Source organism: Ovis canadensis, chromosome 18 (assembly GCF_042477335.2).
Source record: "Ovis canadensis isolate MfBH-ARS-UI-01 breed Bighorn chromosome 18, ARS-UI_OviCan_v2, whole genome shotgun sequence".
Lineage (NCBI taxonomy): Eukaryota > Metazoa > Chordata > Mammalia > Artiodactyla > Bovidae > Ovis > Ovis canadensis.
The window spans coordinates 68672891-68700637 of NC_091262.1; the positions used below are offsets into that span (position 1 = coordinate 68672891).

At 45.5% G+C, this 27747-nt stretch overlaps 1 protein-coding gene across 1 annotated transcript; it reads right to left on the reverse strand.

Annotated features, from left to right (window-relative positions):
- Nucleotides 1-564: 564 nt before the first annotated feature.
- On the reverse strand, nucleotides 565-27128 carry TGM7 (transglutaminase 7). The gene is made up of 13 exons (XM_069558828.1): nucleotides 27000-27128; nucleotides 13324-13506; nucleotides 12227-12472; nucleotides 11520-11638; nucleotides 9488-9616; nucleotides 9229-9406; nucleotides 6765-6903; nucleotides 5405-5508; nucleotides 4728-4970; nucleotides 3929-4255; nucleotides 3422-3582; nucleotides 1211-1344; nucleotides 565-952 (listed from the first exon to the last, which is right to left on the reverse strand). Coding segments are annotated over exons 1-13 (2124 nt in total). The 5' UTR covers nucleotides 27001-27128; the 3' UTR covers nucleotides 565-792.
- Between the last annotated feature and the right edge of the window lie 619 nt (nucleotides 27129-27747).

Genomic DNA, 27747 nt, shown 5'->3' on the forward strand with positions numbered 1-27747 from the left:
GAAGAACTACAGGAACAAAATACAAAGAGTGGCTCCCTATCCTTAAAATAACAAAAACATGCCATATGAACGAAGGAGGAGAAGCGAGGGGCGTCAGTGTGACTCAGAACAGGAAGAAAAGATTCCGGACAGTGAGCAGGTGAAGGCCTAAGAAGGGGAAATACGGGGCCAGGGAATGTGAGGGCCTGTTTAGGGGGCAGCCTCTACGAAGTGCTTCCCAGTCGTCCTGGGACTGCCCTGAGTGGGCCCTGCCTCACCGTCCCCAGGCTCTCAGGCCAGCAGCAGCTTCTGCCTGGTCCCTGCAGTGCCGCAGTCACTGTCCTCCCAGAATCCTCCCAGGTCCCCTTCCCCGAACGTCCCTCCAGCCTCTGCTTGCGGACTTGCTAAGATGATTTAAATGAAGAGACCTGGGATCCAGCATTCCAGAAAGGCTAATTTAGAGGAAATCACAGTTCATTCTCTTGTGGCTGGGGCCCTTCTAGGAGGAGAGAGAAGACAGGAAGGGCCCAGCCACAGAGGACCATAAGCAGTAAGTAGCTTGTTAGCACAGAAAAAGAACACAGGTGATAAATAAAGTATTTTTATTGTCTCTTCCCAAGATGCACAGAGCTTCCCTTCGCCCCCAGGTAGGCCAGGAAGAGGACAGCAGAGGAACAAAGATAAAACACACCTCCAGGAGAAGAAGAGAGCAAGGTGGGCCTGAGGGGTGGATAGGGGGGCTGAAAGGGCGTCTGGAGGTGGGGCAGGGAAGGAGTTGGGCAACTAGAGGGCCTGAGGAGGTGAGCGTGAGGCTCAAGGAGCCCTGGCTGCAGCAACAAAGATGTCCTTGTATCCCTTGATCTCTTTGATCTCGTTGCTGCTGACGAGGACTTGGAGCTGGCGGGGTCCGGCTTTGATGGGGTAGAGGTCCACTTGAATTTTGATAGTGTGTCCGGCCACCAGAGTCCCAAGGCTGCAGGTCAAAAAGGGCCTGTTAGAGCCTGGAATAACTGCTGGGGTGAGTGTTCTGGATTCTGCTCTTGGTCAGTAAGCACCTCCCACCCCACCCTACCCCACCCACACCACCTACCGAGCTCAACCTTTTCTGGAGGAAGGTGGGAAGGTGGGGGCAAGGAGGCATCCTCCAGGAGTCTAAGGACCATCCTATGAGCCCACGAGACTCCCCTTATCAAAGACCAGCAGGAGACAGGTGGGTGGCCACAGGACTTACTCATTTGATATCTGCCCACTGACGAGGCCACTGCCCTCCAGCACCATTGTGCAGTGACTCAGAGGCACCGAGAGGGTGTTGGTGAGTGAGATGTGGACTCTCAGTGCCTTGCCCACCTCAGCCCTCTCAGACACCTGTGTGGAGAGAAAACAAGGATATCGTGGGGACACGGCCTCCTTCCTGCACTCGGTTCAGCGAACTCCATCCATCTGTTGACCACCAGGGACTGCTTATTTAGGGGTTAAGATGCTGCAAGGGAGAGAACAGAAGCCCAGGGTATTCGTGGTTATCACATACCCTGGCCTGTCTTATAAGTTCACAGTACTTCTGGAAGCCACCGCCAATGGGGAATTGGCACCAAAGTGAAATCTATTCCCTCCCCATCATCTAGCTCAGGATGGCAGTTAGATTTCAACTTAAGTGCCAGCTCCAACCTGTTAGTTGTGACTGATAGGAATGCTGTGTTAAAAAGAATCTTAAGATTATCCTTCAATTAAAAAATAATGAATTTACAAAAAAAAAAAAAGGATCTTGAGAACAATCCAGAGTCAGTGAGAGAGTTGTGATTGATTAGTAATGTCTGACACAGGCATGGGATGAGGAAGTAGTGTCATGCATGCCATCCATATGCCAACAATGATGTCATTCTGAGGCCAAGGTCCCAAGAAATGTTAATGGCAGAGCCCAGACCTGACCCAGGTGTCCCAGACCCCAGCCAGGGTCTTTCTCCCACTCTGCTCTGTCTCCACGTACATCAGCAGACCCACTCTGAGTCTCCCCAGGTGCGCTCCATGCATCACCTGTGAGGGCTGTGTCATAGGGCAGTCATGGCCTTGGTCTGTGAGTGGGAGGCAGGGGTGCCGTCCTACTCACTTCTTGAGCCCCAGTGCCTAGCACACTGCCAACCATATGATGGCTATCTGGTAAACAAGTCTTGAACGGAAATGACTCGACCACCCAGATCCTACTGGGAGCGTGTTCTGGCTCAATCAGAGAATCACAGAAAAGGAACACACTGTGGCTCCCCTGGAACTCACAGAAAAGAAACGAGTCCTTTGTACTGTAGTGAGTGTGCCAGAGTTGAACAAGATCAAAATAGCTTTGGTATCCAGCAGAGTCATACAAATCATTCCATGGTTCCTTAGCAATATGCTCAGTCACACCCAATTCTTTGCAGCCCCATGGACCTTAGACTGCCAGGTTCCTCGGTCTATAGAATTTTCTAAGCAAGAATGCTGGAGTGGGTTGCCATTTCCTACTCTAGATCTTCCCAACCCAGACATTGAACCTGCATCTCCTGCATTGGCAGGCAGATTCTTTAACACTGAGCCACCTGGGAATCTCCTTCTTACGAACGGGGACCAGTTAATAGCCTAGTTGGCATCTGATGTGTTTGCAGTGGATCCTGCTGTAACCAGGGCTCTGTGTGGTGGGCAGGGCCTCATCTCAGCCCCAGGCTCGTGTCTGCTCTTGTGATTCTGCCCACTGTTCCCCCCGCCCACACCCCCCACTCCGTGGGAGGCTGCCTGATGACCTCACAGCCCAGGAGAAAACTGTCAGGTGGCCAGATGGTTTATGACGTGGAGCCACTCAGTTCTCATTCCCATCGGGATGGAGAGTGCTGTTGACAAATCCTCCAGGTGCACAGGCAGGTGAGGATTAGGCAGTGGGCAAGTCTTTCAGGTAAGAGGGGAGAGTGGGGGAAGGCGGCTTCAGAGGAAGGAAAACCCTGGTAACAGGAGCTGGGCATCGTCCCTGCCCTCCTCCACTGACCCTTCCTCCACCTGTGTTCATTCCCTGTGCAATGGCCTCGCCAGCCCCTCAGGCCTCTGAACTGGAGGTGTGAGGCTCACCTTTCATTTGTTTCCCTCTTCCTTGTCACCCCTGTCTTATCAGGTGACAAGGAATTTGGCCTGAGTCTCTCTCAAAACTGTCTCCTCTCCTCCGTCTTCCAGACACTGCCTTTCTTATCTCTTTGCCTTAAAATGCCTTATTCTCTAGAGTGTCTTCCTGTGCATCCTCCATAAAATGTCACCTCCCCTGGGAAGCGTTCCATTTGCACAGAGCACAGAGACCACACCATACTGCACTCTAATCATCCATTTGGTGTCCAGGGCGGGGACTGTGTCTTGTTAGCTGCTGTACCCCCAGCCCCTGGGTTGGCTGAGTCAGAGGGCACCCCCCAGCCCCTGCTCTGTCCAGATGCCTTACCTCAATAGATAAGTGGGGAGGCTCCAGGGAGATATCTTTTAAAACCAGCATGGACCTCCCTGTCTCCTCCACTTTGGCAATGCCAGACACACGGATCAGCTTTTCATCCGTCAGCTTGTTTCTGTAATTGTTGTAAGGTAGCGAGAGCGGCCACTGTATATCTAAGCACAGACAAAATGCATTTTGAGTCCAGGAATGGGTCTCAGAAAGAAAGAGAGTGAAAATGTGTATGTGTGTGAGAGAAAATGAGTGTGTGTCTACGTGTGTGTGTGTGAGAAAGAGAGAGATAGTGCTTACCCTACACCCCAGCCCCCCGAGGTCACTGCTGTGTTTCCCTGGTGGCAGCATCAGAGGTATAGTACCTGGCATTCAACCTCCTGTCAACAGCAGCTTCACTGCCCGATGTATGTGAGAGAGTGTGTGTGTGTGTGTGTACTGGGGGTGACTTGTTCATGGCCCCAAGCTCCCTTCCTTGTAGATGCCTTTCCAGGTCTGCCTCATACTCACCCTCCCCAAAGTCCAGGGTCAAGTGCACTTTCTGTCTCCAGAGGGGCTTCCGGGTACCACCGTTGTGCAGCAGAGTCTGTGCACAGAAGTCCACCACCAGGTGGATGGGCCCCTGGGGGTGGGCTCTGTCTGCCACCCTCCGGGCATGCAGCTTCAGCAGCAGGTCCTGGCCCCACTCAGGCTTCCTGGTCAGGTGAAGCTGCAGCTGTGCCGGCTGGCCCACAGCACCCCCAGACCCCAACAGATCTAGGAATGGTGAAGAGGTCCTCCGTACACCCAGCATTTTCTGGGAGGCCTTCATAAACACAGACCGCTCCTCAGGGGATCCTGACAGAAAGGAGAGCCAGGAAAGACATCAGTGGGGAGGATTCAAGAGGAACAATGACCTTCTTGGGGAAACAAGGCTCCCAGAAACTCCCAGACCCCCTCCCAAAGCCCCAACCCCAAGAATAGCTGCTGAAAGAGATGATACAGCCTCACAGCTGAGAACACGGGGATGGGTATTGCTGGCCGCTGGGCTCAAACCCTCGCTCCATCATGGTCCCTTCACCTCTTGGTGCAGGGCTCTGTCACATTCAGCCCAGGGATATCTCCTTGCCTCACAGAGTTGCCAAAAATTGGGGTTAAATGAGCTCCTGAATATAAGCACTGGATGCTGTTCTTAGTCGTCTTTTGAGGAGGAGGTGGTTGGCTTAGGTGGTAATGGTTTACACATGAGAGTCATCTTCAAACCCCTTGCCAGGCAAGCAAAGGAGGTAAGAGCTGCCCCCCTCCCTGAAAATCCTGGGGTCCCAGGCACCTTCTGGGTACTTGTAGGAGCTGGTGATGTTCTCGCGCTGGTCTGACCCTACCATCTTGGTGCTGATTTCCTTCCCGATGGAACTGGTGTTATGGGCCAGGATTTCCTGGGCCTGGCCATCCTTCAATAGCCAAACGACTTCATCAGCGTTCACCTCGGCATACACAAATGGGGTATCGTAAGGCAGGTGGATCTCCCCTTCCCTGATGGCCTTCACGGAGGCAGGGCCACAGCGAAACAGCCCTGGGCAGGGAACAGGAGTGGTGGACCACTAACTCGGCTGCTGACAGGTGGGCTAGGGCAAGTGGGGCATGGCCGTGGGAGGCAAAGGAGGGAGGTGGGATGGGGAGAAGCAGTGGCATCAATGAGCCTCCTCCACTGGGTGCTCTCCAGTTCCCACGAGTTCATCTGATGCTCACAGCCACCCTGGGACGCATCATCCTCATCTTCCCTCCTTTACAGGGGAGCAAATGACTGAGAGGTCCGGTAACTCACTGGCCCACCCAGCTGTCAATGGCAAAGTTAGACCCCGGACCCGAAGTTGTCTCTGCTACGACTTTGAAAAGTGGACGAAGTGGGACAGGCATCGCTCCCTTTTGGCCTCCTGCTCACGGGGTCAGTCGCTTTGAATGGCCTCTCCACAGAGTGCAGGCCCTTCCACAGTGGTCTTCACTCACCGCTGCTGGTTTGCTGGGGAGTGGGGTCCAGAACCTGCCACCCGTTGTATCCTGGAGGGAGGTCTTTCCGGATCATCCAGCACTCATTCCAGACATGGAAATTCCTGCAGAAGGCAGTAAGGAGAAAAGGGCTCACATTTTCAGAGGATTTGCCAGGTATCAGACCCTACACTGAGTGTTTTATATCATTGTTTCTTCTATGTTGTTTACATTTGGAAGTAATTTCAAGTTTACAGTAAAGTTGCAAGACTAGGATAAACACCACCCATATACCCAGTTCATCTATTGTTAGTGTTTTGCTCCATTCGCTTTAGCACTGGCTTTCTTTCAGATGGAGATTTCCTAGAATAGGGATCTTCCTTTACGTAGTCTTATACAGTTCTCAACTTCACACATTTAATATTTATACTTTATCTACCTTATTGTCTATTTTTCAGTGTTGTCAGTTGACCTGATTATATCCTTTATGGCATTTTTTTTCCACCCAGTGCAGGATCACACATTGCATTTAGTTGGGCAATACCCTTTGTATACTTTGAACTGGAAGAGTTCTGCAGGCTCTGTTTTTATCACATTGACATTTTGAACATAGTCTTGATTGATTGATTTTTATCAGAGTGGTCCTCATTTTGGACTCGCCTGACGTTTCCTCATGATTAGGTTCAGGCTGTGTGTTCACAGACAGAATTCTACAGGACTGTATGTCCTCCCCAGATAAACTACTGCTCGTAGAGCCAGAGAAGTTTCAGCCCTCGAGGAGCTCAGAGAGGGAGGGAGTGCTAGGGACAGCAGCTAATTCTCATACAATTCAAAGGTCTTACCTGGAAACTGGCTGGAAAAGCAAAAACAGGAAATCAGATTTGGGGTAGAAGAGAGGAGAGAGCAGCCAGGGGAAGCAACGGGAGGTCCAAAAATAAAGGGACACACAGAGACACACACGGATGCCAGCCAGGAGGGAGAGTGGGGCAGGGAGAGGACAGGTCGAGAGAGACCGGAGTAAGTATGCAGAGACAGCTAGTCCTGGCTTTGCCCTGAGAGAGAAACAGAGAAATATGCAGACAGACAGAAAGGCTCAATGAAGGAAGAGGAAGATGAGGTCAGTATTCAGAGGGCTCACAGTCTGTTCATTTGGTTGCCAACCTCAGAGTACATTAACTCATAGTCTTCTATGTCTGAAATGAGCTTGACGTGATGATCTGATTAGCCAGAACAGCTTTCTGGCTGAGGACTGGCTGAGCACTGGCAACAATGTATGGGGCAGTATTTCCTTAAGGCCAGAAAGCATCACATCAGAAAGCATCAGAATTTTCCTGCCCTACCTGGAACAGAGCAGAGATCTGCAGGAGACAGTGCCCCTTACCATATTTTGTCTCGCTTCTGAGTTGGCAGCATCTCTGCATGTTGGTCATAGTAGGTGTCGATGGTCAAGTTTGCATCCGAGTTGTGTGCAGAACGGAAATTGGAAACAACACGTGTTGGAACACCTAAGCATCTCATTACTAAAGAGAGGAAACGCATGGGCAATTACCAAATCCATTTCAAGCAGAATCACTGGTCTCACGTACATACTTTCTCACTTTTAAGCTGGAGGAGAGAAAAAAGCCAAAGTGCTTACAGGTTAAACCTTCTTGCAGGTTATACCTCCTTTATCCTCAGAGCACCGCACCCAGGCCCAGAATCCTTGCGGCCTACCTGTCCTATCCATGGTTTCCATTCCACCAGGAGAAAGAAATCACTTGAGGGTCACTTAAAACAATTAACAACAACCCAATTGATCATTGAGGGCTTTTCCCATTCAGCAGCTTTCCAAACCAAAAACAGAGAACCTAAGCATTTGATAATTTGAAAGAAAAGAAAAAAAAAATGAGACCTGTGCTGTGTTCAGAAGAGAAGCAGTGTGACCTTAAGTAGACAGTCCTTAGCTTGTATGTAACAAAATGGAGTTGGACCAGATGATTTTCAGTTCTGAAATTCTGGATCTGTAACTCAATTCAAATGAAAGGGTTTGAAGCAGGTAAGAAAGAAATCAGAGTATGGATAGAAGAGCAGGATAGATTTATAGAGATACGCAGAAGACATCAGCGACAAAGGGAATCTTGCATGGACAGTGAGGGAACGACCATCTTCGATAAGACAACAGCACCCTCTTGTGGCTTTTTAGGAATCATCCTGGAGAAAGAAATAGCAACCCATTCCTACTGCCGCCACCAGACACACCTACCGGGGCAGAAGAAATTAAGCCAAGAGCCAGATGTGACCTTTGAAACCCAGGCCCCCACCTCTACGGGCAAGGTGAGGAGTTTAGAGAGAGGTTTATCCCACCCCTAAGGAGCCTGGCATGATGCCATACATGGGGTCACGAAGAGTCAGACATGATTTAGCGACTGAACAATCCTTCTTAGGAGCAAATGGTGCCCATTGAGGCCCCTGTGGGGATGCCAATGCTTTGAAATGTAAGAGGACTATTAAGACTGGCCAGTCTTTTTGTTTCAATTCATTCAAGTGCCCCAAAGGATGCCACCTGTCTGCAATCACCTGTCCACTCCCAGCACAGCTCCTGGGCTTTTCACAAATCTTTGGCAGGAGTGAGAGTCAGACCAGGGCTGCGAGTGGCCAGAGGTAACAGCAGAAGCACCTCTCCCCTCATGCAAAGGCTGTAGATTCTAGGGCCTGGCCGAGGAGAGGCCCAGACGTGGAGCAAAGATGCAGATCCAGACCTTCTCCCTCTCTTCGCAGAGTCGAAAGGCCTAAACCCTCCTCCTTAACTCCTGCCTGATCAGGGACATCCCGGCCTAAGGCAAATCTGGCTGTACTAAGTGCGGCCACTGTGCTGAGCATTTTCCAGTGAAAACGAATGAGCACAAGGAGGTCCCTTGATTTCAGCGCTCATATGTAAACCTCTCTGCTGTCTGCAGCACCTGTACATAACTGCGAAGCTGTGTTGCCCTTCTGGTAAAAGTCTGGAACTTCGGCCCCCGTCTCTGCCCTTCCCATTCTGCGCTCCCTCATTCTCCAACTCAGAGTCAACATATCGGTTCAGTAAACATTTCTCGAGCCTCACAGTGGAACAGGCAGCACTGTGCCAGGTACTCCTGCGTCTTGGGGGAGGATAAACAGGCACCACAGTGCTTTCCATCTTTCCCTCATATCCACAGGTAATATGATTGATGACCAGGGACTAAATTATAAGTAACTGATAAATGTATAAAACACGGATGCTCCTTAAGGGTAGTTAACAAAGTAGTAAATCTCTTAATAACTCCTCAAGAATCTCCCAGTGGTGTTTGGGAGCCAGCAGCTCTGCCTACAGGTGAGATAAGGTTTCCCCAGATCATCTGCTGGCATCTCAAGCTTACCCCAACTTGCCCCTGACCCCAGGCTCATCTTGAGCTGAGGAGGCTGAGCTGCTGGCAGAAAGAAGCCACTTTTGCCTCCACTTTGGGACCAGAAGCTCCTCTATCCAGGTGACCATTCTAATAGTCTAATTGCTCCATCAAGGAGTCTGTGGAGTGACTGCAGCAGGTCAGCCCTTCACTGGATATTGCAGGATTCCCTGAGACTAGCGAGTGTGCTGTTTATGAGCTGAATGTCCACGACTCCTTAGTTGTGGGTCTGTAGACCAGCCACAATTAACTGAGGTGAAGTAGAGACAATCCCAGCCCGACCTCAGAGGGTTATCATAAGGAGTCAACACCCATGGCGGATTCATGTCAATGTATGGCAAAACCAATACAGTATTGTACAGTAAAATAAAGTAAAAATAAAAATTTTTTAAAAAGAGTCAATAAGCGAGTCTGCATGCCCACCCGGCCCTCCTCACTCACCCGTACACATCACAGCTGCAAAGACCCAGCACTGCCCGTACTTCACAGGCTGCCCGCCCCTGGCCGCCCACTGCCGCAGGATGGCCACGCTGCCCGTCCACTCCAGGGGGCTGACCCCCCGGGAGTAGTCCTCTCCCCAGTTCCCCTGCAGCACGCCGCTGTCGTCGTTGCTGTTGATCTAAAGAGGACAGACAGATGAGCTTCCGTAGCGCCTGAGCTGGGGACGCTGGGGTGGGGCCAGGGAAGCTTCCAGTCTTACCATGGCGCTCACCACCCTGCAGATGTACACCACGTCATTCCGCTGCGAGTAGTCTTTGGATGGGTTCTTTAAGAAGTACAGGCTCTTGTTCAGAATCTCAAAGCAGATATCTATGATGTCCTCTTCAAACTTGCCAGGGAAGTCACGGAAGAACAAAGAGCAGAATAAAAACGTCTAGAATTCTGAAGCCAACTTGGTAGCACTGACTTTTAGGGATGGTGTATATGTGGCGGGGGTAGGTGCTAAATATCAGACCAAGTCCTGCCTTCAAGGAGCTTATAAGTCAAGTGGGGAATGTGTCAGATTCAGGATTTGAAGAACTGACCTGTGTGTTTCTGATGGAAAATGCAAATGGAATTTAGAGAGATGTGAGTCAACTGAAAGGAGAAGACTGTTGGAGCCGGTGGGTTTGGAAGGACTAAGTAGACAGGAAGAGCTCTAGGTAGGGGTGTTCACTTGAGGTCGTTGGGTGCAGTGGATACCAGAGACAAAGGCTCAGAGATTTTCTTTCTGGAGGACTTGTGGGGTTAGGAAACGATCGGATGGATAAATATAAGGCTAGGTGTGTGAGGAGTGAGAAGAGCATGGAGAGCCTTGAAGTCAGGGAGAGAGTTCAGCCTTGATGGTGTGGGCACAGAAGACAGTGGACAGTACAAACGCAGGACAAACAACATATATTTGTACATGCATCCTAAGCCTTTTGGCTATCAAATGCCCTGGTGGTTTTCCAAGTTTCAAAAATAATACAGATTGTTAGGGAACAGGAAACTGATCTTCCTCAGCAAGGCTCCCTGCTTCCTGCCCCCACCCCACTCTTCCCTCCCAGGGTGTGTGGACAGGGCTGAGATGGTAGTGGGAAGCGGAGAGAAACTATCCTAGCCATGGCTGGAGGTGGAGTAGAAAAGTTGCTCAGAGTCAGTGATCCCCTGCTGTGTACTCTAACTGGATAATTGGTGTTATTAAAGAACTGCATTCATTATTTCAGTTACAATAATGGATTGTGGTTTAATTTTCCAGAGAGTCATCATCTTTTAGAACTATAGTTGGAAGTATTAGTGAACTAAATGATGTGGTAATTTGCTTCCAAAAGATTCAGTGATGAGGTAGGAGGAATGGGGGAGAATACACCAGGGATCAGCAGTTTTTCTGTAAAGGACCAAAGAATAACTATTTTAGCCTTTGCAGGCCATAGGGTCTCAGTCTCCATACGCAATTCTGCCATTGTGGCGTGAAAGTAACTACAGATGCTACCTCAATGAATGAGCATGCCTGTGTTCCAATAAAAGGGTATTATTAGATACTGAAGTTTGAGCTTCATATAATTTGCACATCACAAAATATAGTCAGCCCTCTGTATCAGTGGGTTCTGCATCCATGGATTCAACCAATAGAATCAAAGATATTAGGGGAAAAAAATTCTGGAAAATTCCACAAAAGCAAAACTTGAACTTGCTGCACAATTCCAGGAGCTATTTACATAGCATTTACATTGTTTTAGGTATTATAAGTATCTAGAGATGAGTTAAAAGTACATGCGAGGTTGTGCGTAGGTTATATGCAAATATTATACTATGCCATTTTATATAGGGGACTTGAGCATGCTTGTTTCTGGTATCTGTGGAGGCATCCTGAAACCAATGCCCTGAAAATACTGAAGGACGACTGTGTTCTTTTTAATTCTTATTTTTTGGCAGTTTGAAAAGTATGAAAACCATTCTAAGCTCTTGGGCCATGCAAAAACAGGCAGTGGGCCACAGGCTATAGTTTGTAAATCCTTGATACAGATGAAACGAGATTCACCATAAATTGATCACTATTGAAGGTAAGAGGTTCATGGAGGTTCATTAGAGTAGCCTGTCTACTTGCATTATGCTTTAAGTTTTTCATACAAAATATTAAAAACTGAGAAGAAAAAGCATTTCCCCTTCCTTCCTTGCGCCTCTCACTCCAGCACTACACACCCTGACTTCTGTTAGTGGTACTTCACAAGCTAACAGAGTTGTCTAAGGCCCACTTCAGCTGACAGTGTTACCTGCCCGTAGTTCCAGGGCCAGGGGGTGATGAATCTTTCATGACCCTTGTAAACAAAGCCATAGTCCATCATGATATACTCCTGCAGCAGCGTTTCACTTGGCAGGTAGACATCGTCCTCTGAGCAGATAAGAGTAGCAGAGGGGACAAAGCCCCGAACCAAAAAATAAACAGTAACAAAATTAAAAAACAGTAACGACAGTATCTTCCTGGATAATCAGAGAAGCAATGGGTTGATGGCAATAGACATCAAGACTGGGCTCCTTAAAAGTCTATGTGCTTTTCTACAGGCCAGCGATATAAGCTACACTTTAGAAAAAGATTATCTTCTCTTGGTTTTAAAAGCAGCCAGCTGGTCATAGAGATTTGGAAAAGATGGATAACAGAAAGAGGATAGTAAAGTTCACCCCTTCCCACTACTGAGACACTCGTCATTATATTTTGGTGTAACCTGTCTGCACTTTCTTTTTCTGCACATATGTGTAATTAAGATCATATGTGTTCCATTCCCTAATCGATTTCATTTAACATCAAGCCATGACCTTTTTTATCATCCCATTAAAAATTCTCTGTTAAGGTGATTTTTAGTGAGCACATGGTAACACATTGCATAGATATCCAGCAGTTTATCTCGGGACTTTCTAAGTAGACCCTCACAGATCATTCCCAATGGATCAGTTAGCATTACAACCTGTGAACACGTTATACCTGCACTCCAAGGGTTAAAAAGTAGGATGAAGGTCCCCAGAGGGTGGGTTGTGCTATGACTTGGGCCCTGAGAGATCTCCATCTTCAGAGAGTAGGGACCAATGACTGCACTGGGTGGTGTAAAAAGGGAGACATAGAGCGAGTTGGCATGAACGGTGAAGTCAGAAGCACTCCAGCCATTGCCTTGTCGGGCTTGGGTGAGCAAGAAGGTGGCTCGGGTTCCCAGCAGCTCCTTGGGTGCTGGTCCTGTGTGAGAGAGAAAGACCCTGAAGTGAGGCTCAAAATCTATGTGACCTGATTGCAGGGGAACTGGAAGGACCCTTACCTCCTCCCACAACTTGCTAATCCTTTTACTGACACTAGATGTCCTTGGACAAACACTTAACATCTGTGTCGTGATAGTCGTGTCAGACTCTTTGCAACCCCATGGACTGTAGCTCACCAGGCTCCTCTGTCCATGGGATTTCCCAGGCAAGAATATTGGAGTGGGTAGCCATTCTGTTCTCCAGGGGATCTTTCCGACCCAGGGATCAAACCCAGGTCTATTGCATTGCAGGCATATTCTTTATCAAGTGCGTGCATGCTAAGTCACTTCAGTCATTTCTGACTCTTTGCAACCCTATGGACCATAGCCCACCAGGCTCCTCTGTCCATGGAATTATCCAGGCAAGAATACTGGAGTGTGTTGCCATGCCCTCCTCCAGGGAATCTTCCCGATCCAGGGATCGGCAGCTGCATTGGCAGGTGGGTTTTTTACCACTAGTGTCACCTGGGAAGCCCTTTTCCAATGTAGGCCTCAGTTTGTTTGTTTGTTTGTTTTTATTCTATAAAATGGGATCATAGTAGTATCCACCTGAAAGTCTTGTCATGGATTAGATGAGATAATGTGCAAGATAACGTGCATGAATTTGTAGCACAGTGCCTGTTGCATATTTAAAAGTTGTCTGTATTATCACAACCTTAGTTGGCTGAGTCAGCCAGATCTTAAGTGCACTAATAGGAATCTGGGGGTCCCAGGAGAAGAGAGAGAGGGTGGTTCAGAAAGGAGAGGCAGGGGCCCTACAGATGAACTTTGCCTTGGGGATGGGTGGGCTTACCTGTCTCAGCCACAAAGGTGATGGAGTCGTTCTTCGAGTGGAAGGGGCGGTTGAAATGCAGCTGGATGGTGAAGGACTGGCTACGGCGCACGATGAGCCGCTGGAGGCCCATCTCCTGTGTGTGATGCTCCTGGTTGTTCTTGGCGCTCTGCAGGTCGACAGACCTGAGCTCCAAGGCTGCCACTGGGGGGTGAGATGGGGCAAGGGGACAGCTGTGGCTTCCTGGGCTCAGCATCCCCAACACTTCTCGACATTTCTGTTGCACCTGGCTCTAACTTGGCTATGATTGCTGTCCAGATCTTAGACCTCTGCACCCTGCTACCTAGTTTCAGGACTCAGCAATTTAGCACAGTGATTCCAGTGACCTCTGAACCTAGCTCAAGAACTGAGGTCCTAGACAACACAACAATTCCAGATAACTGAAACTTAACCCTTGAAGTGCCGTCTTGTGTTCTTAATCGCTTTGGTTGACAAGCTTTCTAAAAATTACTCTATTATCCTGATGATACAAGAAAGAGCATACTAGAACTTTGTATGAATTAAGTCAAAGACTGGCGGCTACAGTCCACAGAGTCCCAAAGAGGCAGACACAACTGAGCGACTAACACTTTCTAAGTCAAAGAAGTGACTGGAGGCTGGGACCTTAGCTACAGGCAAGTCCCTGCTTTAGGATGTGGGTGCAGGTGGGCACCACAAGGTTATTTACAACTTAATTTCTTACTTCTCAGCCACATTCCAGGTGGATGAAGGCACTGGCTGCTGCCTAATGTGTATACTTAGTGTATAATCTTAAAAGTCTCATAGCATAATAGTGCAAGATGTCACCATCTTGGCTATGAGACCTTGAGCAAGTCAGTTAAGGTCCCTGGACATCAGTGTCCTCGGCTGAAAAATGGTGACAATGGTGTGCCCACCTCCTAGGGTTCATGTGGGCATGAAGTGAGGATTCACGTATAAAGGCCTTAGCACGGTGGCAGGTGCAGGGTGAGCACTCAGTCAGCAGCAGTTGCTCTTAGCACTGGCGCCTCAGGTTGTATTTGCTTCACTGTTTTTGCTGGTGATAAAAATTCATTCCGTCCTTTCCCCCCAGTAGTACATCAGTTATCTCAGTGGTTCTAAACGGGGGAATTTTTGCCCCCTGGAGGACATTTGGCAAAATCTGGAGACATTTTTGGTTGTCACAACTTGGGGAGAGACTGCTACAGGCGTCTAGTGGGTAGTTGCTGGGGGTGCTGCCAAACAGCCCCCTAAAGGAAAAACTCATGTTTGCTCCAGCCAGTTTTTGTGCCATTTGCAATTTGAACTCTTTTTTCACAAAAGTTCTTTACAATTTCACTAAATGAGTTCACTTTGATGGTTTTAGCCTGTCTTTGTTACCTGGCTGAATTTTTTTGAGTCCTAATTCTTTCACCCAAACACTTTCTCTCGCCATCTGGGAACTGGCTAAACTGTCTTCCAGGTTGTTGTCCAAGTCTTCGGTCATACGCTGATTTAAGCATTAAGGGTTAAGTCCCAGGCCAGTGGAGTATCACCGTTGGAGCTTCCTTCCACATGAACACTGAGCCATTGGGAAATACTCTGTAAGTAGAGTTGTTCAGCTAGCTGTGACTGCATCTAATTCTCTATGTGAGGAAACTGGATTAGGTGGGGTTTTTTTTTTTTTTGATTAGATGTTTTTAAATTGTCTTCACAGTCTAAAGTCAAATCCAGCTTTCATTTTGCATCTTTCTCACAAATTTGTCAAATATCTGGCTAAAAACAAAACGTGTACAATGCTCACTTGACCCCCTCTCCTAGTAACAATCTTTCCTTGAGGCAGATTCAAAGATGGGTCACTGGATCAAATAGTACAAAGTTTTCCAGCCTTTTAAATGTAACATAGGCACTTAAATAGTTATATTATTGGAACCAGAAAATTCAGGGCACAATCCAAGACAGATGACTGTGAATAATTAAACAGCATTTTGTAAACATGTCTAACCTATTAGTAGTTTGTGAAATCAATTTAGAGAAATGTGACCAGTATTTTTTTTAAAGAGTAGAATAGAAAATATCACAATGCATCCTACATTAATTATATTCACTTAATATAATTATGCTTTTAGCTCACTGAAGTGTTTTTCATGTCAAGGAGACAGTGACTTCAGAGAACAAAAGGGAGGGCCTTCAAGAGAGCAGGCAAAGAAAGCCAAGAGGATCAACAAGAAGTTCAACAAAACAGGAAATCAAGCAGAATCAATTAGTAAAAAAAACTGTAAAAAAAACAACATAGTAACGCCCACAAGGCTGTCTTGCCTTGGCCACCAGCCCACAGGGGTTAATGATGAGTAAGATTAGAAGTAAGCCGCGGCTGCATGACTGCTGGTGCTTGACTAACACAAAGACAAGGATATAAAAGGATCAAAATATATCTCCAAGTACTATGAGCCTTAAAGTGAATAGAGACTTTAGAGCAGCTGTCTGCTTGCAATGAGCTCTGAGGTGCCAACCTCCTGACCTCAGACATCAAAACACTTAGATGTCCCATGTACCCCTCGGGTCTTGGCTCAGACGTAACCATCACACAGGCAGGGACTTTCCTTAACCGCTGAACATGATGCCCCATCCCCTGCCCTATGATCATCTGCCATCACAACAGCCTTTTGACTTTCTGCAGAGCACACTTCATAGCATCTAGAATCAGTTTCAGGAAGCAGAAACCTTGGCCCTCTTCTCACCCCTGGACCCCTCCCCCATTGCCTAGAATGAACCATTGTTCCTAATTGCTGATAATTACAGCTGATATTCACTGAACACTTACCACATGCTAGGCACTGTCTGAAGCATTTGATGTGTCTGAAATCATTTTCGTTCTCTCAGCCACTCTGGGATGGAGGTGTTCATATTGTCCCTGCCATGCAGCAAGGACAGAGCTGGGCTCAAACCCCCGTAGGCTGGCTCTAGAGCCTGCCCCTTTAACCTCCACAATCTCCTGCCTTCCCTGGTGGGTGCTCGGAGATGTTTGCGTGAATGGATATGTGTGAAGTACAAGGAGAATAACCTGGCAGATGACAGCAAGGCTGTAGAGGAGGAGAGAGAGAGGCCTTCGAGGGCAGCAGGGCCAGTATGAGGAGTGGCTTGACTCCAGGCTGAGATGCTGCTATTTGCTCAGTAGTAATGTGTCTAACTCTCCCTGATGGGAGGATAAAATGTTACACCTTTCTGAAGGCAGTTTATCAACATTTCTTATGAAATGAAAGGTTGCCTTGAAACAAATTCCATTGATCCACAAATTCCTCTGATCCACAAATTCCTCTTCTAGAAATTTTTCCTAAGAAAAATCATAATTTGTGTATAAAAGTATAAACATAAGGATATTCAATGCAACCCAAATATCCTACAAAAAGGATTGGAGTTGTTGTTCAAGTTACTAAATTGTGTCCAACTCTTTATGATCCCATGGACTGCAGCATGCCAGGCTTCACTGTCCTTCACTATCTATCTCCTGGAGTTTGCTGAAACTCATGTCCATTGAGTCGATGATGCCATCTAACCATTTTATCCTCTGCTACCCTCTTCTTTTGCCTTCAATCTTTCCCAGCATAAGGGTCTTTTCCAATGAGTCAGCTCTTCACATCAGGTGGCCAAAGTAGTGAAGCTTTGGCTTCAGCATCAGTCCTTCCAATGAATAGTCAGGGTTGAGTTCCCTTAGGATGGACTGGTTTGATCTCCCTGCAGTCCAAGGGACTCTCAAGAATCTTCTCCGGCACCACAGTTTGAAAGTATCAATTCTTTGGCGCTCAGCCTTCTTTATGGTCCAACTCTCACATCCATACATGACTACCGGAAAAACCATAGCTTTGACTAGACGGAACTTTGTTGGCAAAGTGATGTCTCTTCTTATTAAGATGCTTTCTAAGTTTGTCATAGCTTTCCTTCCAAGGAGCAAGTGTCTTTTAATTTCCTGACCACTGTCACTGTTCACAGTGATTTTGGAGCCCCCACCATAAAATCTGTCACTGCTTCCACTTTTTCCCTTTCTATTTGCCATAAAGTGATGGGGACTGGATGTCATGATCTTAGTTTTCTGAATGTTACATTTTTAGCCAGCTTTTTCAGAATTGAATATGTAAAGTTTATCCCTCTCATCCTAATGTAATCAACAAAAGGACAAAGGATATGGGGAAATAATTCATGCAACTTTAGAAAGCAACACAGAAAATTTAAAAAAAAAACATTGTGTTAACAGATTAACTGCAGGTGGTAAAATTATGGGAAATTTTTCTTTCCTTTGAGTTTTTTTTCTGTCAGCCCAGCATTTGCTTTGAATATGTATTCCTTTTGTATTTAAGGAAAAGTGTTGCTTTGATTAAAGGGAGGTTTTTGAGGAGTGTCACGATCACAGCTGTGCTTCAGAATTAATCCAGACCAGAGGGAAACAAGACTAGGCTATGAAGGGCAGTAAGAATTCTATTGCAATAATCTAGGCAAAGGCTAATGAGATCTCGGCAAAGGCATGGGTAGGAAGAAAGGAGGAACCACCCTGGTGTATGCGAGCTAGTAAGCCTCTGGTGAAATACCTTGACGTCTTGGGCTTCCTAAGGCCTCGGCTAATTTGGATGCAGACTAGGGCAAGTTGAAAGAATCCACTGCCCACAACATCCCAGGCAAGCAGGCTACTAGTAAAGGACTAGAAAGCTCCAGACAGAGGGAGTGAAGGGGACAAGACGGCCCTGGTACAGTCAGCAGAGGGCGTGGACACCTGCCGTTGAATGTCAGGTGGACTCGGCTCCTTTGCTTCTGCTGCCTTTGTCCTTGCAGTTAGTCCACTTCTCCATGTCTTTTCTTTTTCCACTTCTCATTGTTATTGTCAGTTTGGGACTTTGATTAACACTTCATTTGTTTTCATCTCTTCCCTTTTAAGAAATATGAATGGGCACTTCGGTGTGAGAGCTTACAAAGATTTCTTTGTGATGAGATTACTACTGAGCATTTCTGTATAAGGATGACAATGTCTCACTACCTAAAGATGCAAGTCCAAATTCCTTAGCCAAGCAGTCAAAGCCCTCCATGATGGGGTCCTAACACATGCATCCAGCCTTACCTCCCAACAGCCGATAAATCAACTGTACTTCCCTTGTGTGTATTGTGGCCTCCCAGTAGACTGTGGCCAGCTTTACCGCTGGATGGCCCTGCCTCTTCCCAACCTGTGTATGTCCGTATTGTACCCATTCTTCAGGCAAACTCGGCATCCACTTCCTTATGAATCCTTCCCTGTTATTTTAGGATGGGGAGCATCTGTGACAAGTTTCATATCTCACTAACATTTACTGAGCGTTATTAAGCGCCAGGCTTTATGTGTGTTATGCATTATCTCCCTCTATCCCTACAACTGCCCAACAAGATAATACAAATTCCGTATTACGGATGAGCAGACAGAGGATTCGGGAGGTTAAGTAACTTGCCCGGAATCACCTACCTAGTAAGTGGCAAAATTGTCATTTAAACCTAGACAGTTTGATTGTAGAACCTGAGTTCTTAAGTTAGTTGGGAGGTTTTCACTTTTTTTTTTTTACTTTCCAAATAAATGACTATTGTGCTTTATTCAAATAAAAACATAACAAACATACCTGAGAGGAGCAACTCTGGTGGAGGAACTGGGATGGGGGTTCCCTTGACTGCTCTGTAGAGCCCTATGGGTCTGAAGAACACAGTGGAAACCACAGCCCCTCTTAACCTCCTCATCCTACGATGCCAGCAAATCAGGGAAGAGCAAGCTCCGGCACCCACCTGGCCTTTTGCCCTGCTCCTCCATTTCTTAGTCTTTGAACCACTTGTCTGTCAGTTAATCATGTAATACTATGTTGCTTCTTTGAAACATTATTTTCATTTAATGGTGTCTACATGATTGTGTTGTTTGATTGTTTCCACTCAGTACTCAGCAATTTTCAAATAGCTGCTGGCAGGACAAAAGTATTACTTGACTGGCTGTACAAGTTAAATAATTAGGTCTTTTACAGCAAATGTAACAAAGGATGAATATCCATTATATATAAAAGTTGCCATAAATATTAAGAAGTCTTGCTATAATCAGAGAAATGCAAATGAAAACAATAATGAGATTCCATCTTTGATCCATTCAGAAATGCTTAAAAGAATAACAGTCTATTTTGTGAGGGTATATGGAAATGGACTGTCTCCTATATTTCATATATGGTGTGAGGATAAATTCATACAGACTTTTTAGAGAAAATTGTTGAACTGAAAGGTAGCAAATTATGCCACCCCCAAATATACCACTTCAGGATAAAGATTATTTTGAGCTGAAGGCAACTGAGAAGCAGCAGATAAAAGAAAAGCTCTCTGACCTCCCCTATTTGCCTAAAAGCAGAACTTAATTTGTAAAGGTGCCCCCCCCCCCCACCTCCAGGCTTCCCTGGTGGCTCAGTGGTAAAGAATTTGCCTGCCAGTGCAGGAGATGCAAGAGACACGGGTTGGATCTCTGAGTTGGAAAGATCCCATGGAGCAGGAAATGGCAATCCATTCTGGTATTCTTGCCTGGAAAATTCCAGGGACAGGGGAACCTGGTGGGCTATAGTCCGTGGAGTCAAAAAGAATCAGAAGCAACTGACTGAGCACGCACACTCCCCCTCCCCTCTCTACTAGGAAGGACAGAAGTTAATCACCAGAGACAGTTCTAGACCCTCATCAATCCAGAGATAGCCCCAGTTCAGTTCAGTTCAGTTCAGTTGTTCAGTCGTGTCTGACTCTTTGCGACCCCATGAATCGCAGCACGCCAGGCCTCCCTGTCCATCGCGAACTCCAGGAGTTCACTCAGACTCACATCCATCGAGTCAGTGATGCCATCCAGCCATCTCATCCTCGGTCGTCCCCTTCTCCTCCTGCCCCCAATCCCTCCCAGCATCAGAGTCTTTTCCAATGAGTCAACTCTTCGCATGAGGTAGCCAAAGTACTGGAGCTTCAGCTTCAGCATCATTCCTTCCAAAGAAATCCCAGGGCTGATCTCCTTCACAATGGACTGGTTGGATCTCCTTGCAGTCCAAGGGACTCTCAAGAGTCTTCTCCAACACCACAGTTCAAAAGCATCAATTCTTGGGAGCTCAGCCTTTTTCACAGTCCAACTCTCACATCCATACATGACCACAGGAAAAACCATAGGGATCTATATAACACTGTATTAACTAACCCTTACCTTCCATTAGTTCCCTCCCATAATTTACCGCCCAACAATCTACTGCCCTAGAAACTCAAAGTCCTTTTTTTCTGTCCTTTCTGTGAAAATGCATGTTCTCTTGTTAACATGATGTATGAGCCCAAGTTCTCACCACCCCTTTGAGTTACTCATCACAGCATGCTTCTTTGCACATGTGCAGTTCACATGTTAATAAACTTCTTTTTTTCTGTTAATCTGTCATTTGCTGATCTAATTTATAGGTTCCCAGCCAACAAGCCTAACTGGGAGAGGGAAAAATGTTAAGTTTTCCCTCCTCTACAAATATCCATTAAAACTTACAGTGGATATTGTACTTGGTCTAATAGTTCTTCTTTTAGAAATATTTCACAGAAGTATTTGTATACATATGCAAAGTTATATTGACAGGGCATGTATTGCAGCATTGTTTATAAGAGAAAAATATCGGAAACAATCTAAATGTCCAGGAATAAGGCATAGTACAAATAAATAAATTTATTAAAGAAATTGTATTTCTATGCCCAGAATGGAAAACTATAATTATTTAGACCAATTGATAAACCAATATGTACCAGCCTGCAAAGATTTCTGAGATATATGATTAAGTTTTTTAAAAAGCAAGTCATCAAATAATATATATTATATAATCTTATTGTATAAAACAATTTTATATAACCTAGTGTTGTTTAAAAGCAGTTAACCAAATTGTTGACAGTTCGTTCCAATGAGGAAGGAGGAGGACTGGGAATACATTATACATAAAAGGGGACTTGGGAATTTTTATCCAAAAATATGTACTTTTTACCTTTTATAACAAGCATATTTTTTGTGTGTATTACTTGTTTAGTTAAAGCATAATATTTTAAAAGATAATATAACATTTTAGGCTTACAGTAATTGGGGATAGCCAAGGGGGGAAATACCCTAGAATTTAGCACAAAAGTACCCTGGAATCTAGCATAACAACAAGTCTATGGAGAAGGCTCTACTAAACTCTGGCTTGTATAAAAATACCGTGTGCACCTCTAATTCCTAATAGTTCATATAATATAGGATTTAGGACACAGCTTTAAGAAATGCACACTCTATCTTAGTCCCCTCGCCTGGCAGGCCCAGTGTGTCTGTCCACCAGGCTGACCCGGCCTGCCAGGCCCTGTTCTTCTCAGTCCCAGCAGCAGAGTGGCTGCAGCTCTGAGGCGGCCTGAGCTCAAGGGCCAGGACAGCTCTCTAAGGAGCAGCTGGACCAGGAGAGGTCTAGGATCCTGGAGGTGGCCCTCCCTCAGCTCCAGAGTCAGCCATGGAAACGACCTCCTCAGACCGTCCAAAGTCATTCCAGTCCCAGGATGTTAAAGAAAAGATTGTCCATAGCTTCAAGGTTAAGCTGAATCCATTCAGAAGGAAAGGAATGACTGTAAGATCGTGCCAAGGTCTGATCAAAGGTGAGGAAATGGGAGGAAGGGGGCATACGCGCAACAAGGTAACAGCCTCAATCCAGGGTCTCCTGTCTCTGCTGTTCTCCTCCCCTCGCCAAAGGTCTCCCTTCCCTTGACTTAGCACCTCAGAAAAGTTAGATTCCCAGTACTCACCCTCATCCATCTCCCTCGTCCTGTCAGCCAAGGCCCTTCAGCTAATCAGCATTAAGACTCTAGACCAAATTGCCTCTCTAAGCATTTAGTCATCTCACGAGAACCTTTCCCTCCATCCTGAGGCGGGTGGGGCTACAGTTTCCTCCTCCTCCTCCTCCTAGTACTCCTCCTGTTCTCAAGTTTCCCGTTGTTCCGGGTGCATCTTAGCTTAAGGAAATGAGCTTCTGTCGAAAGCCTTTTTTAAAATTGCTGAGGGATTTGTTTCTGAGGTCTCCTTTTTAAGCTGAGAAGACTCCACATGGAAGGCAAGGCTTGGTCTGGATCTGTCATTTTCTGCCTTTGTCACTTCAAGGCTTGGGACCCAGTTCACTCTAAGTCAAGGAGAGAGATGAGGAAGGAAGGAGCTACCCACTGGAAGGTTATTCACGAAGAGCCATAGGACCAGAGAACTTTGCGTCCTGTATCTTTAATGAGTATATTAAAATGGTGAATTATTGTGCTATTGGTTAAGAGTGAAGCTGACAAACTTTCCAAGGAGAAGGGGGAATGCCTATAATATAAGGCTAACTGGAAGGAAAAAGCAGGATAGAAACAATGCAGCTTATTCCAATGTTGTAAAAACTGTTATTTGTGCAGGTGGACCCATTTTTAAAAGACAGAAGTAAATACCATAAACTGCTCTTTTGTGAGAGCAGATTGTGAATGTGATTTCTTGATTTATACTTTTCTTATTTAAACAAATCCAGAGTGCGAGGGTAGGGCTTCCCTGGTGGCTCAAATGGTAAAGAATCTGCCTGCAATGCAGGAGACCCAGGTTTGATCCTTGGTTTGAAAAGATCCCCTGGAGAAGGGAATGGCTACCCATCTAATACTCTTGCCTGGAGAATTCTGTGGATGGAGGAGCCTGGCAGGCTACAGCCCAAGGGGTCGTAAAAAGTCAGACGCAAATGAGTGACTGATGTGCACACACAGTGTAAGGGTAAGATGTTTTCATAAGGGAGGAAAACAAAATTTTTTTTTTTTTTTGCTGCACCTCTCCGTATGTGGGAGCTTAGTTTCCTGGCCAGGGATTAAACCCATGTCCGCTGAAGTGCAAACACAGAATCTTAACCACTGGACCACCAGGGACATCCCAGGAAAAAAAAAAAAAAGTTTTTTTTTGTTAAGAAAAAGTGAGAAAAGTAGGAGGAGGACCATGGCTGGAGATCTGGGCCTGAGTATTCAACCAGACTGACAGTTTACAGAGAGAAGCAGAAGCATCCAGTCAACAGTCCTGGAGGAAGTATTTAGTTTGGTAAAATAATAGTGCTGCAGAGAAAACAGAAAGATATTTACATATTTACTGATCATTGTCCAAGGTATGTAAGAGGCGCCTAATTGCCTGGGTTAATCTGTGTGATTCATCACAAATTTCTGGGCTTATTATAATGAAAGCTTTCTGTCATATCCTTTGCCTTTTTAGAATGTGTTGAGTGTATTTAAGGAAATAGTCCTAGTTGGATACACTGAACTCGCTCGTGTTGCGGGGCGGTATACATTTTGGTAAATTTCTTTCTCGTTATTTTATCTATGCTGAGGTGGTTTGTTTTTTTCCCATAGTTGCAGCCATCCTGTATTTTAAGATAGAACTTGTTTAAAGTGATAATTTCCATATAAGACAGTTTGCCATTCTACTTGAAAATATGGCCTTAAACAATATAATGACTTTTGCCTTGTAAAATAAGCTTTTATACTTTTAAATTTTATTTATTATTTATTAAAACCCTTCAATTCTTATTTGGGGGCTTATATGGGAAAAGAAGTTCTCCTAAAATAACTACAATATTTTTATCTAGGTTAACCAAACAATTTCCATTTTGTCAATCCTGTTGGCCCCATTAAGACTGAGTGTCCCAATTTCCAGTACTATTTTCCTTCCCTCCTTCCTTCATTTTTATAAGAATTGATGACTGTGATGTCGATGGCATCATGTTAGTAGTTTTGAGGCACACAAAGGTAGTAAAAGCTGATCGTTAGCCTCTTGTTTAATATGTTTGTGAAGATAAAACACACACAAATATTCTCTGCAAAGGACCCGGCCCTGAGTAGCAGGGTCAGAACCATGGGGGTCTTTTAGGGAGGAGCTCAGGAAAGGCTTTGTGATATGTGAGCAGCCACTGGTCATGAAGGATGAAGAGGATTTGAGAAAAACAGAGAGACAGAGAGAGAGAGATGGTAGGAAAAAGAATTCCCAGGCCAAAGGCACAGCTTGAACAAAGGAGGAAAATGGGGAAAGCTAGGGCTTCTTCTGAGACTGGCATGGGAATTGCCTGCATTGACCAAAGAGAATAAAAGCAAAGAGTCAGAGGCTTGGAGTTTCAAAATTGTAAAAAATAAATAAATAAATAAATGCTGTTTTTCCTTCACTGCATTAGAAATTAAGAGTTTTATAGATGCTGGTGATTAGTTTTAAAACTTTAACATCCCCCATCAAATTGAGCTCTTGATTACTCCCAGCTTTATTACACTAAACCTTGGTTCTTGACCAACTCCATAAGCCTGTCAGCTTCTTCTTTCTTTTTTTTAATTGAGGTATCATAGATTTACAATGTTGTGTTAATTTCTGCTGTACAGCAAAGTGACTCTGCTATACATACATACATATACTTTCTTTTTTCTATTCTTTTCCATTATGCTTTATCCCAGGATATTAAATGTAGTTCCCACACCAGCCTCTTATATGTGCTTGTCACCCCGCCTGGAATGTAGCTAGGTAACTATATTGGGCAACTAATTTTTAATTAGGTTATAATCAATTGATTACATTATGATCAATGTTCATTACAGATTTTATGGCCCAGCAATACCACTTCTGTGAATATATCTGGACAAAACTAATTCAAAAAGATACATGCACCCCTGTGTTCATAGCAGCGCTGTTCACAATAGCCAGAACATGGAAGCAACCTCAGCGTCCATCGATAGATGAATGGAGAAAGATACGGTACATATATACAATGCAATACTGCTCAGTCATAAAAAAAGAACAAACTAACGCCATCTGCAGAAACATGGATGCAACTAGAGATTGTCACACTAGGTGAAGTAAGTCAGAAGGAGAAAGACAATATCACATGATATCACTTAGATGTGGAATCTAAAACACGGCACAGATGAACTTATCTACAAAACAGAAAGGGACTCAGAGAACAGACTTGTGGTTGCCAAGGAGGAGGGAGGAAGGAGAGGGATGGAGCAGGAGTTTGGGGTTGGCAAGTGCAAACTATTATATAGAGAGAATGGATAAACAATGAGGTCCTCTGTAGGGACCTAATGCAGCACAGGGAACTATGTGCAGTCTCCTGTGATAAACCATAAGGGAAAAGAGTATTAAAAAGAATGTGTGTAGGTGTACAACTGAGTCACTTTACTGAACAGCAGAGATTGGCACAACACCGTAAATCAACTACACTTCAGTTAAAAAATATTCATGATGGTTTGCAAATCATGTTCTTTGACTGTATTATATCCTGTTTATAGTTCCCCCCCCCCCCCATTAAAGACTAATGCCCAACACAGTCAAGTTTTACATTTAGTTTCAAGGGGAAAAAAGCCCTTGAAACATAGAATCATTTCTGTGTTGATAATAGACTAACCTCTATTAGGGTTAATCCACTCGATTTGTCCTACAAGACAGCAAGCTCTGAGATCTTTAACTCTAAAATAAATACAGACACATTATAATCCTCTCGTGGCTCCACACCCTTAATATGTGTTTACTGGGTTCTCCACTTGAAGATCCTGCAGTCACTTCAGATTCAGTATCTTCAAAATTGAACTCGTTAGCCCCACCCATCCCCCAGAAAATCATATAATTTCTTACTCATCTTTGTAAATATTACAAAATTTCGTTAGTTGTCTGGAACCTTCTATTTGAAGGTCTTGTGACCAAATGGAGAGAACAGAGGTGTCTGAATTAGGGAACCTGGTTTAGGATACTGCTCTAGCGCTTCTGAGATTGTTTGGCTTTATTGAACCTTGATCAAGGAAGCACTGATGAGAGCTTCAGCCCTGTGTAAAATGGGGCTGAGAGTAGTGCTCAGTTCATGGAGTTCTTTTGAGAATCAAGTGGATAGTGTTTGTGGAAGTGTTAAAGTGCTCTCCAAACTTTAGCCAGTTTCACTGATAACAGTAATATTTATGATCCTTCCGATTGTGCGATTCATGTTGCGTGAAAGACCATGTGTCAAGATCTGTTGTTAAGATGCTCAAGGAGACATTCATGACCACAGAGAGACTGTCATAGCCAAGGCCAGCCCCTCAATCTCAGTCTTGTCAGTACTCCTGGCTAGATCATCCTCAGGGGAACTGAGGAAACCAAGGATGAGTGAGCTGACTGGATCATACCCTTGCCTGACTTGTCACTGGTTTGCATCGCTCCCCACATCTGCCGCCACTTTCACTCTGACCACGTCTCCATCTGTATCGCCCTCAGTTCTACCTCTGATTCCTGATTTTTTTTGGTGGTGTGCCCAATTGCCAAATGAAAGTCTTTCTCCAAGCCATACCCTTCTCTGGTCATGCTTTCTACCCACTCTCTAGGTCTCGGCAAAAATGTCAGTCCCCACAGAAGCTTTTGCTGACTAGCTGCGGCCCCACATCTGCTCTCTTGGATCTCTTGGATTCTTCTTCACAGCACTGATCACACTCTGAATTCGTCTCCCCCTAGACTTTTCTGTCTTTCTGTGTGTCATCCGGATGATCCTACCTGATCCGACTAAGCCCTCTACAAAACAGCATTTTCTGTGCTATCTGAATTAAAACAAACACCAGTCCTTTCCCTATGAAATCAGCAGGAAGTTGAGAAATTCCTGGCATCCCCTCCCCATAAGTCCTAGAGCATCCCCAGGGTTGCTTACTGTTTTCCAGAAATCCTCCTGCTCTCCTGACAGCTGGTGCCTGCTTGAAGACTAGGAACTCAGCCTCACTCTTTTCAAGGATAAGTTAGCTGGCTCTGCCAGGCTAGAGGTTCTTGACCAACTCCATATACCTGGAGGATTGCAAAGGCCTTCAGTTATGAGGCAGGGAGGGTGGGGCAGGAGGGCTTAGTGAAATCAACCACACCTACCCGGAATCACTTCCTGAACCCCTGCTGCTGAGTCTGGGTTTCTATCCAGACAGCCCCTTCCTGGTAATGAGCTGCACCTGTCTTGTCCTCACTTGCCTATCTGATCTCAGTCTGGACCACCCCCAGCCATCAAACTTGTTTTAATAACAACTAAACATCCAAGGGGAGTTAGTCATAGTTGGTCCCTGGGTACCTTTTTTTCCAGGATCTTCTCTTGCCCTTCAAAACTGATGGAGGAATTTTGTCTAAACAGCTAGAACTGGGTTGGAGATTATGCCTAGCAGACCCATTAGTTTTTTCAGCCAAAAATATTTTTATTCCTTTATTATATGTTAATCCCATCAATTATGCTACAATTATATTTTGTAACATCTTCGGGCTGCACATCCTCCACTTCTTTCCATTCCCACCCCAAAACAAACATTGTCAGATCAATTCCCTGCTTAAACTCTTCCCTATCTTCTTATTCCCCTTAGAGTAAGATCCAAAAGATATAAAGCAATCTCCGAGGCCCTGCCTGTTCCAACTTCTGTTTTCCT

What these genes read in the sequence shown, in the direction of transcription:
- TGM7 (XM_069558828.1), bottom strand. An exon ending in TGCAGCTGTGATGTGTACGG is followed by an intron (nt 6,904 to 9,228) that starts GTGAGTGAGGAG and finishes TCCTCTCTTTAG; the next exon opens with TAATGAGATGCTTAGGTGTT. An exon ending in CTCCCCACTTATCTATTGAG is followed by an intron (nt 1,345 to 3,421) that starts GTAAGGCATCTG and finishes CTCTCCACACAG; the next exon opens with GTGTCTGAGAGGGCTGAGGT.